Raw genomic sequence first — 17,813 nt, 5'->3', positions numbered from 1 at the left:
GTCCCAGACTTGATTTTTGTCCTGACTCTCAAATTGCCTAAGGTTACGACCATTTTTAGACCTCCTATCATTAACCCCATCTTTGTATTGCAATCTTTGTCTAACATTTGGTTAATTTCGAAATTTGGCCACCATAGAATCTTCCATCCTTTGTTTCACAGCATAGTTGTTCATATTTGCTAAGAAAGTGTCTGGGAATGACCTGTTTCCCCATAAATCTTTTTAGGGCAGCAGCCATTTGATCTAGGAGAGAGTCTTTTCCATGGAATTGAACCCCCATCAGTACTAAAAGTTTGTCAACATGGGAAATGCGAGCACAATCCAGTAACTTAAATGCCAATACCAGCTCTGGAATTTCAAGTTCAAATCTGTGTAGTCTCTCGTACCACTTATCAAAATCCATGATATATTCTTTCATTGACTGATTATCAGTTTTCCTAAATCTATCAAAGATTGTCCAAGCTTTGTATGCTTCCAATAATTTATCCTTTTTGTAAAACTTATACAAAAATTGTAATAGGTCAATCCCTCTTCATTGTCTAAATCATCCACTTACATTTCTGGAAATACTTTACTGCTAATTGTACCCTTTTTCTGGTAATGATAAAGTCAAGGCCATACCTTGCTCCTTCTGGGGTAAAGAAGTAACCTGTGTCCACATTGCCACCTTGTTTTTCTATTGGCGATATGGTTCGGACTCAAAAAACTGGTGGATAGTCAAAGCTTGAGATTTTGCACCATCCTTCCACCATTCTGTAACCTAAATTGTCTGTAGCAATATGCTTCTGTTCCCTCAGAGGATTGAGACAAAAATCCTTCGTATACAGCAATAAAGCTTAAAGTGCATCCTCTGCTACCATGTTAGTCACAATAAGTGCTTGTGGAAGAATAAGTCCAAAGCTAGTCTTTTTCCACAAGTTGGTTATTTTTTTGAGACAGTTCTTCAGTGTAGCAGACTTCCTAGTACCTCCCACACTGGAGTGTTCCGGTTGTATCTATTTATACTGTTTTGATGGAGAACCAATGCCCATCAACTGTTTTAACTAGCAATTGTCTTTACATAGCAATTATATTGTTAATGTAATTACTGATACATTGACATCAGCTTTCATCTTATACATGAGAAAATAGTTGCAATTATATTTTACCTACCTTGTTCCCCTATTGCTTCAGCCTTCTTTGACAGCACCTTCCAAACCCACGACCTCTACTACCTGTAAGCACAAGGGCAGCAGATGCATAGGAACACCTCCAACATAGGAACACGCCATCCTGACTTGGAATATATCGCTGTTCCTTCACTGTCACTGGGTCAAAATCCTGGAACTTTGTTTTTAACAGCACTGTGGGTGTACCTATACCACTTGGACTGCAGCTGTTCAAGAAAGTGGCTCACCACCACCACCTTGAGGTGATGGTGACGTAGTGGTAATAGTGGACAAGTAATCCAGAGGCTCAGACTAAGGCTGTGGAGATATGGGTTCAAATGGTGGAATTTAAATTCAATTAATAAATCTGGAATATAATGCTACTGTCAGCATTGATGACCATGAAACTATCATCGATTGTCGTAAAAGCCTATCTGGTTCACTAATGTCCTTCAGGGAAGGAAATCTGCTGTCTTTACCTACATATGACTACAGACCCACAGTAATCTGGTTGACTCTCAACTGCCTTCTGAAATGGCCTAGCAAGCTGCTCAGTCAAAGGGTAATTAGGGATGGGCAACAAATGCTGGCCTTGTCAGCGACACCCAGATCCCATGAAAGAATTAAAAAAAAAAAATCTGCATTGAATTATACAAGCCATCCCACTTCTCTTGTACCATCCAGATGTAGTGCAACCATGTACACCATCTACCCGCCCTGTAATCTTGGAAGCTCCTTCAAGAGGCAAATAACCTGAGGCCAATTTGGGGGGAAAATGCTGGGAAATTCCTCTCTGACCAATATGTTGTCTAAATGTTTTCAGTTGTGCACAGTCTGTTCATTTGAATTGCTATAACTAAATATTTTTGCTTGGCCATGCAAACATTGTAGTTTGAAGGGGACACCTTGAGTGGCCTGCTTGGTACCTCTGAGTTGGTGTGCAGTCATGCATGTAGCTTACAGAGAACGTTGATGTTTACCCCAAAGGCAGTCTAGCTTTGGGAGACTGCCAAACCCATGAATATCTTGCTACTCTTATCTGAAAAGAAATAGCCATGGGCATTTAACAATTCATACGTATACTCCATGATTCTCCCATAATATCAAATACTGGCATTTAAAAAAATGTCTTATTTCCTCTAATTTTTTACTTTTCTAATAAAATATCCCTAACTTGATTACTACATCGTGAAATTTAAAAACCTTAAACCTCTATATACTTTTAGTTCCCCATCTCTGTTTGGTCTCCAGGTTATCCCCTTCCATGCATGGAACTTTATTTACTCAGTGGTGAATACATGCCACCACATGGAATGATTGAGGCAATTAGCATACTGAGAAACAAATAGAAGGATACATTTGGAATAAATTGAAGTGGGAGAAAACTAATGTGGAACATGAACATCAGCATAAAGCAGTTGTTGAATGGCCTGTTTCTGTGCTGTAAAATTCTTTATAATATTCTAAGTGTAGCTGTACAAGGTTCTTGTGCAGTGTAAGTATAGTGCTTTTAAGTTTTATGTTGTATTATCTTAGCAGTACAACCCCAAACTTTATTTGCCTTCTGGATAGATTTGTCATAGTCACTGTGCACCTCAAATTATTTAATCAGCTCTGACCTTCAGGTTGCTGCCCTGCTCTGTATTTCCCTAGCAGGAGCGTCGGCATTACATCTTCCAGAAACCAGTCTATAACACTGCACAGCTGTGTTGATAGGACCTCTGCCACGTATAGGCTCATTCTCCCAATTTATCTAAATGAACTTGGAACCTGTTTGATCTAAGATCCTAACTCCCGTGCACATTTTTGCTATCTGTAAGTTCGTGGATGTGTCAGTTAATGTTTACCTCAAAATTAATTAAGATTCTGAACAGGAATGGTCACATAACAGAGCTCTGCAGGACTGGTCACTTGTAAACTGGGCCCTGCAGGTTTATTGCCATCAACAACTAGCCTCTGAATTTGCCACTAAGTAGGAGGATTTTATATAAATTGAGTCTGGGGCTATTTCTAGCCAGGTACTCATGGGAGTGACCTTGCAGCATGCAATTAGCTGTACTTTGACAAGCTTGTGGGCATTTTTTTGTCTTTCCTCCCCATAATTAATTATTCCCATTATACAGAGTTTTGGGTCTAGTTCCCCTACAAAATTGTATATTGCAGCCACTGTACTGTTAATGAGGCTCTATTTGTGCATAGTTTTTCTTTGAGTGTCAAGATTTCTGGAGTTACTAAATTATTCCATTAAATGTGAATCATGAAGTTCAATGCTTACCTTAACACCAGGCTATATAAATGAGACATTGTTATCCAAAGCAAAACCAACTGGAACTGAGTCAGTTCTTCTTTCCATCCTTCTCTTTCAGATTTGCCCTGAACGTTTGTTGTTTTGAGATCATGAAGCATTATCATGAGTGAACCCAATCTAATTGAATCTTTAATACTGATTGTTTTAAATTCTGGAAACAGTTGCTTAATTGTGAATATTTCTGAATTCCCCACAGGGTTGTATTTGCATTGAGGATTCTGAAACACTTGTGCTGCGAGCTCCCAAGGACTCATTTGCCATGCGGAGTTCTGAACGGGGGATTGGCCAGGCTGTGCATAAATTCACCTTCTCTCAGGTTTGAAATAGAAATGAGATATTTTAATCAGCTGTTGCAAGTCATCAGAAGTGAGCCAACTAGTTTGTGGGATGCTTTCAGTATGTTGTTGCAAACAAATTGTGATTAACTTGCATGCTCTGCACCACTCCCCCACATCTTTCTGTTTTTGATACAAGGGAACCTCATTTAAATGACAACACAGTTGGCGGGAGGGGGAGGTGGTGGTAAAAGTTATTGGGTTGCATGGGAGTTCAGTGCAATGCATTCATTCCTTAATGCAGATGTATCATTCATTCAGTGTGCTGACACCTTCAGAGCAAATTAGCCCTCTAAAAATGTAGTTGGTAGTACCTTTCCATCTGTCTTTTCATTTGTCGAGGAACAAAGAGCAGGCTGCCCTAATACAACTTCATTCACCCCAACCCAAAGGCCAAGCAAGAGTGCATGCTCTGACTGTCCCTTCAGTAAATCTCACCATCAGAGTAGATCACATTGCAAAGGGTTGATTTTTAAGATTGTTCAAATGCTCCGTCTATATTTTGGTTTCAAAACATCTCAACTCCATGCTTCTCGCCAATACTTGAATGCCAATGGATCTTCGGAACAGCTCAGCTAACTAATACACATGTTGCTGTAATCGGAGTTGCTTTGAAATTGACATAATCTTTTATTACCTGATGACCACCTATAGTTTTTAATTATTTGTTGGCCTCCTTTAGGGTGATCATTAACAGGTTTTATAATGTTGCATCTTACCAATCTGCATAAGTACTTCTGGATCGATTCTGTATCAATACATAATGCATCAATTAGATTTATCTTAATTAAGAACTACATGGCTTCAAAAAGCAGTTTTTATACTGTTTCTGACCCACCAGCTCACGACACATGGGGATTGAGAAATTGCTACAAGAAGTGAGCTAGCCCTACTAGACGTTTAACTTGCAACCTGGGAGATCTGTTTGTTATTTTTATTGGGTTTTCTTTATTGCTCCTTGCTTAACCAGTTGCATTAAATTCACTGCTCTGATGTGTTCTGTATAGTAGCCTCATGCTGTCAGTGTACAAATGCCCCTGTTGGAGGTGTAATGGATAGGGGAGAGAGGCAAACTGAACCCCTTTATTTTTCTCACTATCTGTTCTTAAGCATAAGTGTTTTAATTTTTGATATGGGCTGTGGCGTGTTTCCCCAAACCCTCTGTTTATAAAGTCAGTTTTAAAGTGACGCACACACATCACACACACATGCCTTGCATTTTAAAAATCCTTATGCCCACACTTGCACTGAGATAACATCAGCAACAAGAGCAGTGTTCAAATATCATTGGCAGATTGTGCACATGTCATATTGGGGCAATTTTTACAGCCGGTTCACATTGGAGACTACCAGTATAACTGGGAAATAAATGTAGGAGAGTGGTTACTTTCAACTTGCTTTCCTGAAACTCAGTCTTCAATTAAAAATAAGCTTCAGAGTTTAAATTGTGAAGAATTCAGTTCACTGGGATATTACAGGAAGAATTTTCATTTTATATCGTTGAGGAAAGTGGCAGGGAGGTGTTGCCTACTGCAGCCATTTCATTAGGTATTTTATCATTGATCCATTGATGTTCAGTGGTCTTGGTCTTTTGAGTATGGTCATCCTCCTCCCTGTGAATAAGTTGATAGCCTTTTTCTCTTCTCACTGGTTCAAAATCTGTGTTCATTTGCAATCTTGGATATGACAGCTATGACTATGATCCTACTGACTACAATGATCCTACAGTGTGCTATGCTGTAGTGTCTTTTTGATAACCAGATGGAAACACACGGACGCTCCCCTCCATCAAAAAGAAAGATAAGAAAAGAGGTTTGGAACCTTCCATCTTTGCCCTATCCACACGGTGTAGTGAAAATACATTCCCTTGAGGAATAAAAGCTTAACTGGAAAACTAAGGTTAACTAATAAATTAAGGATAATATCAAATTTAGAAGAAGAGGCTTACAATGTTGCAAAAAAAAAGTAGTAAGCCTGAGCATCAGCAAAGGATGACCAAGAAATTGAGGGAAATGCTAGTTTACCCTCTATTCTAGTAAGAAATATATCAGATTGTAAGAAAGAGCTTAATAAGTGTAAAGGTGGCTTCTTAGAGGCAGGGACAGGAGAAAGTATAATGGGGAAATAAGGAAATGGCAGACGTTAAACAAATGATTTGTAGCCGTCTTCACAAAATATTCCAGAAATTGAGGAGTTGTGGGGGGGTGGGGTGGCGGAGGAATAGTTTGCATAGCACCTAGCGAAGTCCGTGTAGGTTTCTTCAATCGTATCAGATCAGTAATGCTGCGCAGGTGGAGGGTGTTGGTGTTGCTTGCCCCTGGGGGAATTGATGTAAGTGTGCATGGCAAGCAATGTTATGTAAACAAATTTTTCATGAGTGTCTGACCAAAGAACTTGAATTTTTTCATTTTTTAAAGGAAAAGTAATAGAGAAATTAATAGGTTAAAAGCTGACAAGCCTCCTGGACTTGTATCCTAAGATTTCAAAAGATGAATGCATTGCTTTTGATCTTCCTGAATTCCATTAATTCTAGAATGGTCCTCCTGAATTGGAAGGTAACAAATGTAATAATGCTGTTCAAGGGAGAAAATGGTGAACTGGTTGGCCTGACAACAATACCTGTACTTGTATGTGCCTTTTAATGTAGTAAAATCTCTCAAGGCACATCATGGTGTTGCTCGAAAACAAAGTTTGATGCCAAGCCACTTAAGGTGATATCCAAGCAGATGACTAAAAGACTTGGTTAAAGAGGTTGTTTTTATGGCATATCTTAGAGGAGGAGAGAGAGGTTTAGGAATGAAATTCCAGAGCTGTTGGCACAGTGGCCAGTGGTGGAACAAATAAAATTGGGGATGCTCAAGAGGTCAGAACTGGAGGAAAGCAGGGTTTTCAGAGAGTTGTAGTACTGGAGGAAATTAGAGGTATGAAGGAATTGAAAGGATGAGAAGTTTTGAATTTGATGTGGCTGCCTGACCATATAGAATCAGTGGAAGAGTCCCATCCCAGAAGAATGTTGAAGGTACTGGGTTGTAAACAGTTGTGCTGTAAACTTTCTATTGACTGCTAAGGTGAAAGATACCTAAATAGTATTTCTTCCTGAGTGCAAGATTAATGTGTTTTGCATCATCATGGGGAAAGAGGGCTAGATGAAGCCATTTCTGAGATCAGGTGTCAATTTCCCCCAGGGGCGAGCAGTACTGGCACCCTCAATCTGCGCGGCATTGCTCATCTGATATTATTGAAGAAACCTACACGTGCTACGCAAATAAATCTTCCCCCACCACCTGCATTTGCTCAATTTCTGGAATATTCTGTGAAGACGTATACAAATCGTTTGTTTAACGTCTGCCATTTCCTTATTTCCCTATTATATTCTCCTGCCCCTGCTTCTAAGAAGCCACCTTTACACTTATTAATCTCTTTTTCTTACAGTCTGATATTATGTTTCTTGTTAGTTTACCCTCTATTTTAGTATTTCCCTCAATTTCTTGGTCATTCTTTGCTGATGCTCAGGATTAGTACTTTTTTTTTGCAACATTGTAAGTCTCTTTTTAATTTGACACTATCCTTAATTTCTCTAGTTAGCCATGGTTTTCCAGTTAAGCTTTTATTCCTCAAGGGAATGTGTTTTCACTACACCGTGTGGATAGGGCAAAGATGGAAGGTTCCAAACCTCTTTTCTTATCTTTCTTTTTGATGGAGGGGAGCGTCCGTGTGTTTCCATCTGGGTATCAAAAAGACACTACAGCATAGCACACAAAAACAAGTCAGCAAAGTTAGCAACAATAACATAAGATTAACATAATTAACAGGAAAACTGTTGCAAACACACCACAAACTGCACATTTAAATGGCAGACACTAACCAAGACAGATCCCACAAATTTCACTGTAATCCACCCAGGTGTCAATGAGTTACAAAAATTCTTTAAAACTCTTGTCTCCCTCACAAGGGATTTCAGCTCTTCTCTTTTGAAGATCTAACCTCTGATTTCTCTGAAAAGCCACTCAAACTACTCACCTCCCAGTTGCTCAATCTCTTTTCCTGAGACGGTGTCCCATTAGATTCACAAGGGTGCATTCTAGCGATTCTAGTGATTAGGTAATCACTGGATCAATTCCAGCTGCTCACTGGCATTCCTTTGCCCTAATTACCTGTTTCCATAACAGACAATCGCTGCTTACAGGCTTTTCTTTGCCCAACTGTCAGTTCTCTAGCAGACTGCTTCCTTTCTGCTCCACTGAGCTGATTGTTGCCCCAGGACTTGCCCAGCAGCACAAACCCAGTAACCTTCAGATGCTTTCTCAGCTCCCCATGGGCATTTCTGAGCTCCGACAGCGTGGAGCTACCAAATGGTTCCCAGGGGTTTTCTGAGCTCCCCAGCTCTTCAGAGCTAACATCAGTATTTCAGCTGTATGGATCTAGCCACCTTCTTCTCTGACTGCTCTTGACTAACACGCTTGACTATTTAAAATCCCCCAACAGGGTGCCTGCCCTGTTCTTAGGCAGAGACAGATGTATCAACCCTTGGAACATTTTGGTGCTTTAAATGTTACAACCTCCAGTCAAGGAACTGTCACTTTCCACAGCTGCTAACTTACCAAAAAAATTGATTTAATCACAATACAGAAGTTTACCCATCATCTTATTGAATTGTAATCAACCTCGAGTGGCTGGATGACCACTTCCTGCTCCTGTTTCTGTAACCTCATGAGCTACATACCCCTAGTTACTTACAGTCAGAGTATGGGAAGGCAGGAGGGGAAAGTTCCTGAGGAAATTCCTCCCCAACTTCCTATGACAATCAAGTAAGCTGGGAGATCTTGGTTACCCATCATATCTCATTAGGCATTCTTGAATAACCTGTGGCTTTATCTTATTCCTCCCTCCTCAATTTCCCTCGGGACAGGTCTATATTGGATTAAAAATGATCCAGTTGGAGATGGCCATTTTACTTCTGATGCTGTTAGGTAGCCCTATCTGTCAAGCACTTTTCTTTATTGCACTATTGTTACAGACAGGAGGGGGGTTTTAATTTAAACAGCCCTAATTTCTCCCTGTGCTACCTGTCCATAAACAGGTGTTTTTGATTTTTGATTTCCCCCTTTTATAAGTGGTGATGTATTTTTCCCAATCCGTCAGTTTTGGAGTGATCCAATCCTCGATTAATATCCCCACAGCAAACTTGAGATAGGGTAAGTTTATTTTACACGCATTCAAAACGTGGGGAGGGAGTATCGCTATGTAATCCCGGTATATTCACACAATAAAGGAGGGATAAGGGAAAGAAAGAGGTACAGTGCAAAGACCACAGACAAAATAAGAATTATTGTTTCATGAGAGTCCAGAATCAAAAGTCCAGTGGTGTATTCAGAGAGGTTAGCAGGCTGAAGCTGATGTGGAGTAACCCACTTTTTCATTATTGCTGACTTCCACGATGGGATAAGCACGTGGAGATGAATTTGTCTTGTAGCAGGCCCTGGTACAGAAGTTCAGACATTTCGGTAGAAAACAGTGTAGATGAGGGCCAACCTGGACAGAGCTATGGTTCTACTGCTGTTTGGTGGATGGAAGATGGCAGACAGAAGCAGGCTGCTGGCCTGGAGTCCTGTTTCTCTTCTGAAGTTAAGCCGCGTTTGAACATGGAAGCTGAAAAATGTATAATTAAAGCACTTCAAACAGCTCAAGCCTCTGTCAAGTGACGGGGTGATTTCAGGTTGAACCATTCAGCTAATTATGTACTTTAAGGCTTGCTTTTTTAAAACCCATTATATTTTGAGCAGGTAACCGCAGAACCATTAGCACAACATCGGAGAGGAGGAATCACATAGTTCTGCCATTGCCCAGTGCTGGCTGGGGCAGACGTCTCGTTTACTAGTCCTTTTTGTGTTGGTTTGACTGGAATGTTCATATAATACAAGTTACATTCTGGAAGGTGGTTGAGCTTAGCTTTGTTCATTGGAACTGCTCAGACCTACCAGCATGTGACTAGCTGTGGCCATTTTATCAGCACAGCAATTGTCCATTTGAAAAAAAATTAAACGAGAATATGGAAGAGAACCAAATTTCTTTTGGATTTCTTTTCCTTCATGCCTTCTTGGCATGACACTCACATTTTATTATTTCTTCTGCTTCATGTTTACTTTGCTTCAGCTTATGTATAGGATCATAGGTGCAGGAGTAGGCTATTCAGCCCATCAAGCCTGCTCCAATCATGGATGACCATCCACTTCAATGCCTTTCTCCCACACAATCGCTTTATGTCATTGGTATTTAGAAATCTGTCAATCTCTGCTTTAAACATACTCAGTGACTGAGCTTCCACAACCCTCTGGGATAGAGAATTCCAAAGATTCACAACCCTCTGAGTACAAAAAAATTCTCTTCATCACGGTTCTAAGTGGCTTCCCCCTTATTTTGAAATTGTGTGCCCTGGTTCTAGACTCCCCAACCTAGGAAAACACCTTACCTACAGCAACCCTGTCTATCTCTTTAAGTGTTTTGTAAATTTCAATGAGGTCATCTCTCAATTTTTGAAACTCTAGAGAATACAGGTCCAGTTTCCCCAATCTCCCTTCATAAGACAATCCCGCCATCCCGGGAGCAAGGCTGGTGAACCTTCGCTGCACTCCCTTAATATGCTTCTTAAGGTAAGGGAATCAAAACTGCACACAGTACAGTCTAACCAAGGTTCTGTACAATTGAAGCAAGACTTCACACTCCTGTATTCAAATCCTCTTGCGGTAAAAGCTAACATACCATTAGCTTTCCTAATTGCTTGCTGTTAGCCTTCCTAATTGCTTGCTTGAGTTTTTACCCTGTATTCATTTCTTTCTCATTTGAATCATGTCCTTTTGTTCTGCAGATTTTTTTTTCTCAAGCTCACAGGTCCATTGTACCTGTGAGGGGAGGTGGTGGTGTAGTGGTATTGTCACTGGACTAGTACAACAGATACCCAGTAATGCTCTGAGCCCTGGGTTCAAACCCTACAATGGCAGATGGTGAAATTTTTCAATCTGGAATTAAAAGTCTAATGATGACCATGAAACCATTGTAGATTGTCATGGCATCCTTTAGGGAAGGAAATCTGCTGTCCTTAGCTGATCTGGCCTACATGTGACTCCAGACCCACAATGGTTGACTCTTAAATGCCCTCTGAAATGGCCTAGCAGGTCACTCCAAGGGCAATTAGGGATGGGCAATAAATGCTGGCCCAGCCAGTGAAGCCCATGAACAAATAAAAAAAAAACAATTGAGCGTCCATACATCATATGTTATAAATTGACAACACATTTGCCTTTCACTAGTCCATTGATAAAACTCCCATAATTAGCAATTCCAAGACTATTGTCAAAGTGCCTGATTTCTCTTGCCACCTCATTTTTAAAGTCCTTGAATGTACTTTTGTGTATATGTGTTGTATCTCATTATTAATAATTTTGGCCTTCAAATTCCAATGTCATTTGGGAAAGGTGTGAGAGGCATACGTTGTAAGATTCCTCCAAGTGAGGTGGGAAACTGAAAATCATAGGTTCAAAATCTTGTATTCCTCCAAGCATGCTATACTAACTGTGTGTCATGTCTCATAAACTATATCTTAAAATATCCTTTGAAGGAAACCTAATGCAAACTACTTAAAGAAGTCCTGATGTGATAAGGCACTCTATCAACAGAAGCTGTACATTTTATTATTTTCACGGGCATGCATTAACAATGTAAAATATGGAATTAAAATGAAATCACTAATAACCATGAATCATTTAAAAAATAAAATCTTGAGTTTTTCTGATTAACGTGTAAGAACATAAGAAATAGGAACAGGAGTAGACCATTTGGCCCCTCTAGCCTGCTCCGCCATTCAATAAATTCATGGCTGATCACCTTGTTTCGACTTCTACATTCCCACCTAACCCCGGTAACCTTCAATTGTTGTTAGGCAAGGGAATCAATCTACCTCTGGTTTAAAAATATTCAATGACCCTGCCTCCGCCACCTTCTGAGGCAGAGAATTCCAAAGTTGTACAACCCTCAGAGAAAAAATTCTCCCCATCTGTCCTAAAAGGGCGATCCCTAATTTTAAACCAGTGTCCCCCTAGTTCTGGACTCTTCCACAAGAGGAAACATCCTTTCGATATCCATCTTGCCAAGGCCATTCAGTTTCTTGCATACTCCAAACAAATCACCCCTCACTCTTCTAAACACCAGTGGAAACAAGCCCAGTATGTCCAGCCTTTCCTCATAAGACAGCCCACTCATTCCAGGTATCAATCTGGTACACCTCCTTTGAACTGCCTCCAATGCATTTACATTCTTCCTTAAATAAGGAGACCAAAACTGCATACATTATTCATGGTGCAGTCCCACCAATGCCCGGTATAACTGAAGCATAACATCCTTACTTTTATGTTCAATCTCTCTTGTAATAAAGGATAGCATTCATTTGCCTTTTTAATTACTTGCTGTACCTGTATACTAACTTTTTGAGACTCATGTACTAGAACACCTAGATCCCTCTGCAGCTCGGAATTATGCAGCCGTTCTCCATTTAAGTAATTCTCTGATTTCTTGTTCTTCAAGCCAAAGTGAACAATTTTACATTTTCCCACATTAAACTCCATTTACCAGATCTCTGCCCACTCACTCAACCTACCTATATCCACCTGCAACCTCCTCATGTCCTCTTCATAACATACTTTCCTACCTATGTTTGTGTCATCTACAAATGTAGCTACCATGTCTTCACTCCCCCCACACACACCCCCCGCCCCCACCCCCCATCTGAGTCACAGATGTAAATTGTAAAAAGTTGAGGCTCCATCATAGACCCCTGCCACTTGTCACACGCTGCCAATCAGAAAAAGACACATTTATGCATACTCCCTGCTTTTTGCCAGCTAGCTAATCTTCTATCCATGCTAATATGTTACCCACTACACCATGCGCTTTTATTTTCCGTAATAACTTTGATGTGGCACCTTATCAAATGCCTTCTGGAAATCCAAGTACAGTACGTCTACAGGCTCCCCTTTATCCACTGCGCATGTTACTCCTTCAAAGAACTCCAATAGATTGATTAAACATGATTTTCCTTTCACAAAACCATGCTGACTCTTCCCAATTGCCTTGAGCTCTTCTAAGTGCCAGAAATAACCTCTTTAATGATTGATTCTAGCAACTCCCCCACAAGATGTCAAGCTAACTGGCCTATAGTTTCCTGTTTTCTGTCTCCCTCTCTTCTTGAAGAGAGAGATTATATTTGCTACTTTACAATCTGATGGAATCTTTCCAGAATCTAGCAAATTACGGAAAATTAACACCAGCATATCGACAACCTCATTAGCTACCTCTTTTAAGACTCTAGTTTGTAGTAGTCCATTGGGAGCCTGTTGCTTCATCAATTTGCTCAGTAGCATTTCCCTAGTGATTTCAATTTCAAGTCTCCCACCCCTGCTGGATGAGTGACATTTCCTCTGGATGGACATGCCTAGACAGTACCCCTTTATGGAATTGTTTGAAGTTTACTCCAAACCAAGAATCAATGCACCCCTAGACTCTAATGGCCCAAATCTTCTGATCTGGATTGGAATCCCTATTTCCAACACCGATCAGATAAAAGGTTACCTACTTACCTTCCTACGATTTTGCAGCTATTACTGGAATGTTTTTTGTATCCTCTATAGTGAACACAGAAGCAAAATACTTGTTCATTTCTTCCACCATTTCCTTATTATCTACTATTTATTCCCCACTGTCACTCTCTAGAGGACCAACACTCACTTTACTTACTCTCTTCCTTTTTTTAAGTACCTGTAGAAACTCTTGCTATCCTTTTTTACATTTCTAGCTAGCTTCCTCTCATTCTAATTTTTCTCCTGATTAACCTTTTTAGTCATTCTCTGCTGTTCTTTATATTCTGTCCTGCCACTCATCTTTGTGGAGTTGTATGCTTTTTCCATAAGTTTGATGCTTTCCTTAACATCTCTAGTTAACCACAGATGGTGGGTCCTCCCTTTAGAATTTTTCTTTATAGTAGGAATGTGCTCATCCTGAATACTCTGAAATATCCCCTTAAATGTCTGCCACTGATTCTCTATTGATCTGTCCTCTGGCCTAGTTTCCCAGTTCACTTCAGCCAGCTCCGCTTTCATCCCCATAAAGTTGCCCTTATTGAAGTTTAAGCTACTAGTCTTAGACCCATTCTTCTCCCTTTCAAACTGGATGTAAAATTCAATCATATTGTCGCTGCTACCTAGGGGTGCCTTTACTCTGAGGCCATTAATTAATCCTGTCACATAATCCCACATAACATCTATTTTGTTTGTTCCTTCAGATATTTGGTCCTGAGACGAGCCAGAAAATGGTCTTTGATGTTGGCATGAAGAGCTTAGTAAAGGAAGCACTGGAGGGACAGAATTGCTTGGTTTACACCTATGGCGTATCAAACTCTGGAAAAACACATACCATTCAAGGTCAAATACAATTAGTGTCTGCTTTAATATACTTGGTTTATCACACTAATGTGCTTGGGGGCGCTACACAGAGTATGATTAAATGGATCCTTTTTCATTTATAGGCAGCAGGCATGATAATGGAATTCTGCCTCGATCATTGGCAGTGATATTCAGCAGCATCCAAGGAAAACTATATCCCAGGATGGACCTGAAACCTAACCTCTGTAACGATGTAATTAAGCTGGATAACAAAATGGTGAGACAAGAAGAGCTGAAGAAACTCTCATTACTGGGTGTTGTCAGAGAGGTCAGTGCTGAATTTCTGCTGAAAACATGTAATTACAGTGCCTAAAATATGAATATGCTGATAGGGCCTTCTGGGTGAGCCATTTGGTATACCATGTTGAGCACAATATGCTGACTCCCTAGTATCAATCATGTTCCTTGAAAACATGAGTATAGAAAAATCTTGTACTAGAAACTGCATTCAGTTTTTCATGGTGTTATGCTGCTGTCAAAACATCTGAAGCTTTAGGTTTGTTTATTATGCTTAATGTATATTCATTTCTTTGTAACCCACATAGGCCTCTTGACCCAAACACTAGTAATGGAAAACTCTTTGTATTCTATTGTTGTTTGTTGTTTAATGAAGTAGTTTGGACTGACCTTTTGTATTTGTAATCCTATTTTAGAAGCTTCACAAAGTACAAGAGTGAAGTAAGTGGTTCTTCCCAGCCAATCTGCATTGCTGTCTATTCTCCATAAGAGAAATAGTCCCAATCCCATGTGCCTTCTCTGATTGCATATCCCATTCCCCTTTTTCTACAAGTACCTATCTAACCTATTCTGAAATGTTGATATGATCTATGATTTCAATTGGAGAGATCTATGGGACAATGAAAATGATGAATTTTGCTCAGAGAAGAGATGTGTGGCCTTTTAATAATTGGTATTTAACAAGTCATAGATTTATTAAACAATGAAGTTTGATCATGGAGAAGCTTTTCTCCTTTTTTAATGTTTTGTAAAGGCTAGCTGACTTCTAGTAGAATGTGTTTTAAAGATGTGCGTTAAATCTTTAACACACATCTGTCATGTCCAGTGAAGTCCTGTCCTATTCCGCAACTTCAAACATGGAATGTGTTCCTGGGGAAGCTTCTGGAACTGTCTTTTATGTTTTTAAAATGGACACTCAAGGTGGCTAAGATGGCTGCCAAGAGTCCAGTGACCTTTCCCTACCCGAGGCAGACTATCTTAAGCTTCTGGATGGTTCTAACTGAATCCTCCCTGCTGGGTGAGGGACTTTTCACTTGAATGGACACGCCTAGAGTGTACCCTTTGTGGAATTTATGCCTGCCATTGTTCAAAGTTTACTCCAAACCAAGAATCAATGGACCTCCAGACTCAAATGGCCCAAATCTTCCGATCTGGGTTGGAATTCTACTTGCCTTCCTACGATTTTCCGAACCCGTCGTCTGATGGAGGATCCTTCCAAACTTGCACAATACAGCAATCCTTGCAAAGAGGAGTGGAGAGAATAGTAGAAGTCATGCTAGCTGCTGTATTCCAGTATGCAGAGCTTAAAAGTCCCAAAGCCACTTTGAGAAGCTAGGGAGAGAAGGTAAGAGGGTGAGATGTAGGGTGGGTTGGAGTTAGTCGGTAGCTGGGGGCATAATCTGGAGTCAAGGGGGATGTTGGGTGGTCGATTGGGAGTAGGTGAGGGGCCAGAGAGTCAAGGGGGTTGTTGGTGGGGATCAGTGAGAGTATTTATGTATAATTACCAAGGATTTGGAATTGATCTTTTTTTTTCTCTGAGTAATTATCCAGGTAAGTAAGTCAGGACCATTTGTAATCTTCGCCTCTAACTCAGAGTTGGAGGATTCCAGATGAGGGGAATTGTCCATGGAAGCCCAAACTTTTCAAGCAATTCCTGCATAGTTAATGCATTGGGACCTCTGAGAAGTTCAAACCATTCTCGTTAGATGATGCAAGTATTGGCCATGTGACTGGAGCTGGTTGGAGATAACGTGTTCTGATCTAAAGACCCAGAAAAGATCTGGGTAGCTGAAAAGGCAGTGTCACCTTTGCCTTTTTAAGAACCTGGAAGCTGCAAAGTCTTTAAGCCGCCCAGCCTGATTCCTAAATCCATGTTCACCTGTGAAGAAATTGGACTTGCTGATGCGAAAGCCACTAATGTCTAACCTCATGTCCTATTGAATGTTCACTACTTTGAGAATTCTACAATAATCCTGATATCTGACTCCAGCTACTTGAACTTGTCTATCTTGTCTACAGTTCAAGAGTGGAAAAAACTTCCTTCTTCACCGGAACTGAAAAGACTGTTTTCCTCAATGAGCTAGACACGTGATCTATGAACCATTCTTTTGTTTACAACTTGTAAAAGTGATCTATTCTCTTTAACTGCATTTTTTTTCCAGTGTGTGGTATACGAATGATATAGCATTTGGATTTTTTGAGGTGACAATGAAAATAAATTATCTTTTTAATTTTAATCCTACAAAAATCTGCTACTGGGTCTTCAAAGTGACCACACACAAGGGGGCTTAGAAACACATACATCTACTTTTCCAAAACAACTGTTATGGACTGAGATGGGAGGAGCATGCAGTTAATTCTAGTCTCACTTCTCCACAGATCATAAAATAGTTTAAATGTTTAATTCACCCACAAAACTGGCCAATTGTTACCCTTTGATTCCCAGCATAAAAAAACTAATCAGACTTCTTTCAGTAAAAGCCAAAGAAAAAGATTTATTCTAAAACAAACTACTTTTTAAAAAAACAAGTTAATAAAATGGTTAATATACAAGTTGTAGTTTAGAAATGTAATGAATTTCCCCCTTTTTTTAAATAAAAGATATTCGAACCTCTATACACAACAGGACAAAAGACACAATTCCCTGCAGAGGCTGGAGGATGGGAATGTTTCTTTTAAAAGGATAAAACTCGAAGAGATCGCGACGCTGTTGATCTAACAGAATTCTGGTCACAATAGGTCTGGAAGTTCTTTCAGATGGATTTGTTGGTGAAATTGCCCTTTGATGACTTACTTATCTGTTTTTTTGAGAGTTCACAAAGTTGTGATGAGTCATCCTAATGAGATGTTTCTGAGGAATGTTTAACACAAAGGTGGGGTAGAAAGAGGGAAAGAGAGTGTGTTTTCCTTGCAGCTTGCTTCTAAGGCCTCCCCATACACTCTGGCTCTGCCTGAGAGTTTTTAAAGACTAAGATGTTCAAAGAATACTTCTCTTAGGCCAGGTGTTTTTAACCAATCAGCAAGAGTCTTTAGCCTGACAACAGCAGTTCTTTGTTATCTTAGATGTACAAAGTATCTCTTCCTGCAGGTGTCCCCATTGGACATCCTTGTTGACCTGTGGTTTCTTGAAGTATAGCATATGCACAGCCCCGAATTAATCTTGCAGACTTTCAAAAATAACTCGAGGGAGAATATCCAAAATTCAATGCCCTTCAATTTTTCCAAAAACAAGCTTCTCACACAACCACACTGATTGCGGACAGAAAGGGAATTGGGGGGTTTCAGGATTATATTT

The 17,813-nt window shown here is 40.0% G+C and overlaps 1 protein-coding gene and 1 long non-coding RNA gene across 5 annotated transcripts in view; one reads left to right on the top strand and one right to left on the bottom strand.

The window, feature by feature from the left end:
- kif20a (kinesin family member 20A) overlaps positions 1-17,813 on the top strand; it is a 72,422-nt gene that overhangs the window by 25,336 nt on the left and 29,273 nt on the right. For all 4 annotated transcript variants that reach the window (XM_041194268.1, XM_041194267.1, XM_041194269.1 and 1 more), the window contains 3 exons: positions 3,653-3,772; positions 14,122-14,260; positions 14,365-14,549. In XM_041194268.1, coding sequence (XP_041050202.1) covers positions 3,653-3,772; positions 14,122-14,260; positions 14,365-14,549 — 444 coding nt within the window. The remainder of the gene's footprint in view (positions 1-3,652; positions 3,773-14,121; positions 14,261-14,364; positions 14,550-17,813) is intronic.
- LOC121281351 overlaps positions 1-17,813 on the bottom strand; it is a 33,823-nt gene that overhangs the window by 5,655 nt on the left and 10,355 nt on the right. The window contains exon 2 of the long non-coding RNA XR_005943864.1: positions 1,153-1,214. This is a non-coding gene — a long non-coding RNA (uncharacterized LOC121281351). The remainder of the gene's footprint in view (positions 1-1,152; positions 1,215-17,813) is intronic.

Source organism: Carcharodon carcharias, chromosome 8 (assembly GCF_017639515.1).
Source record: "Carcharodon carcharias isolate sCarCar2 chromosome 8, sCarCar2.pri, whole genome shotgun sequence".
NCBI classification, from domain to species: Eukaryota; Metazoa; Chordata; class Chondrichthyes; order Lamniformes; family Lamnidae; genus Carcharodon; species Carcharodon carcharias.
This window is presented reverse-complemented; position numbering and strand designations above follow the sequence as displayed.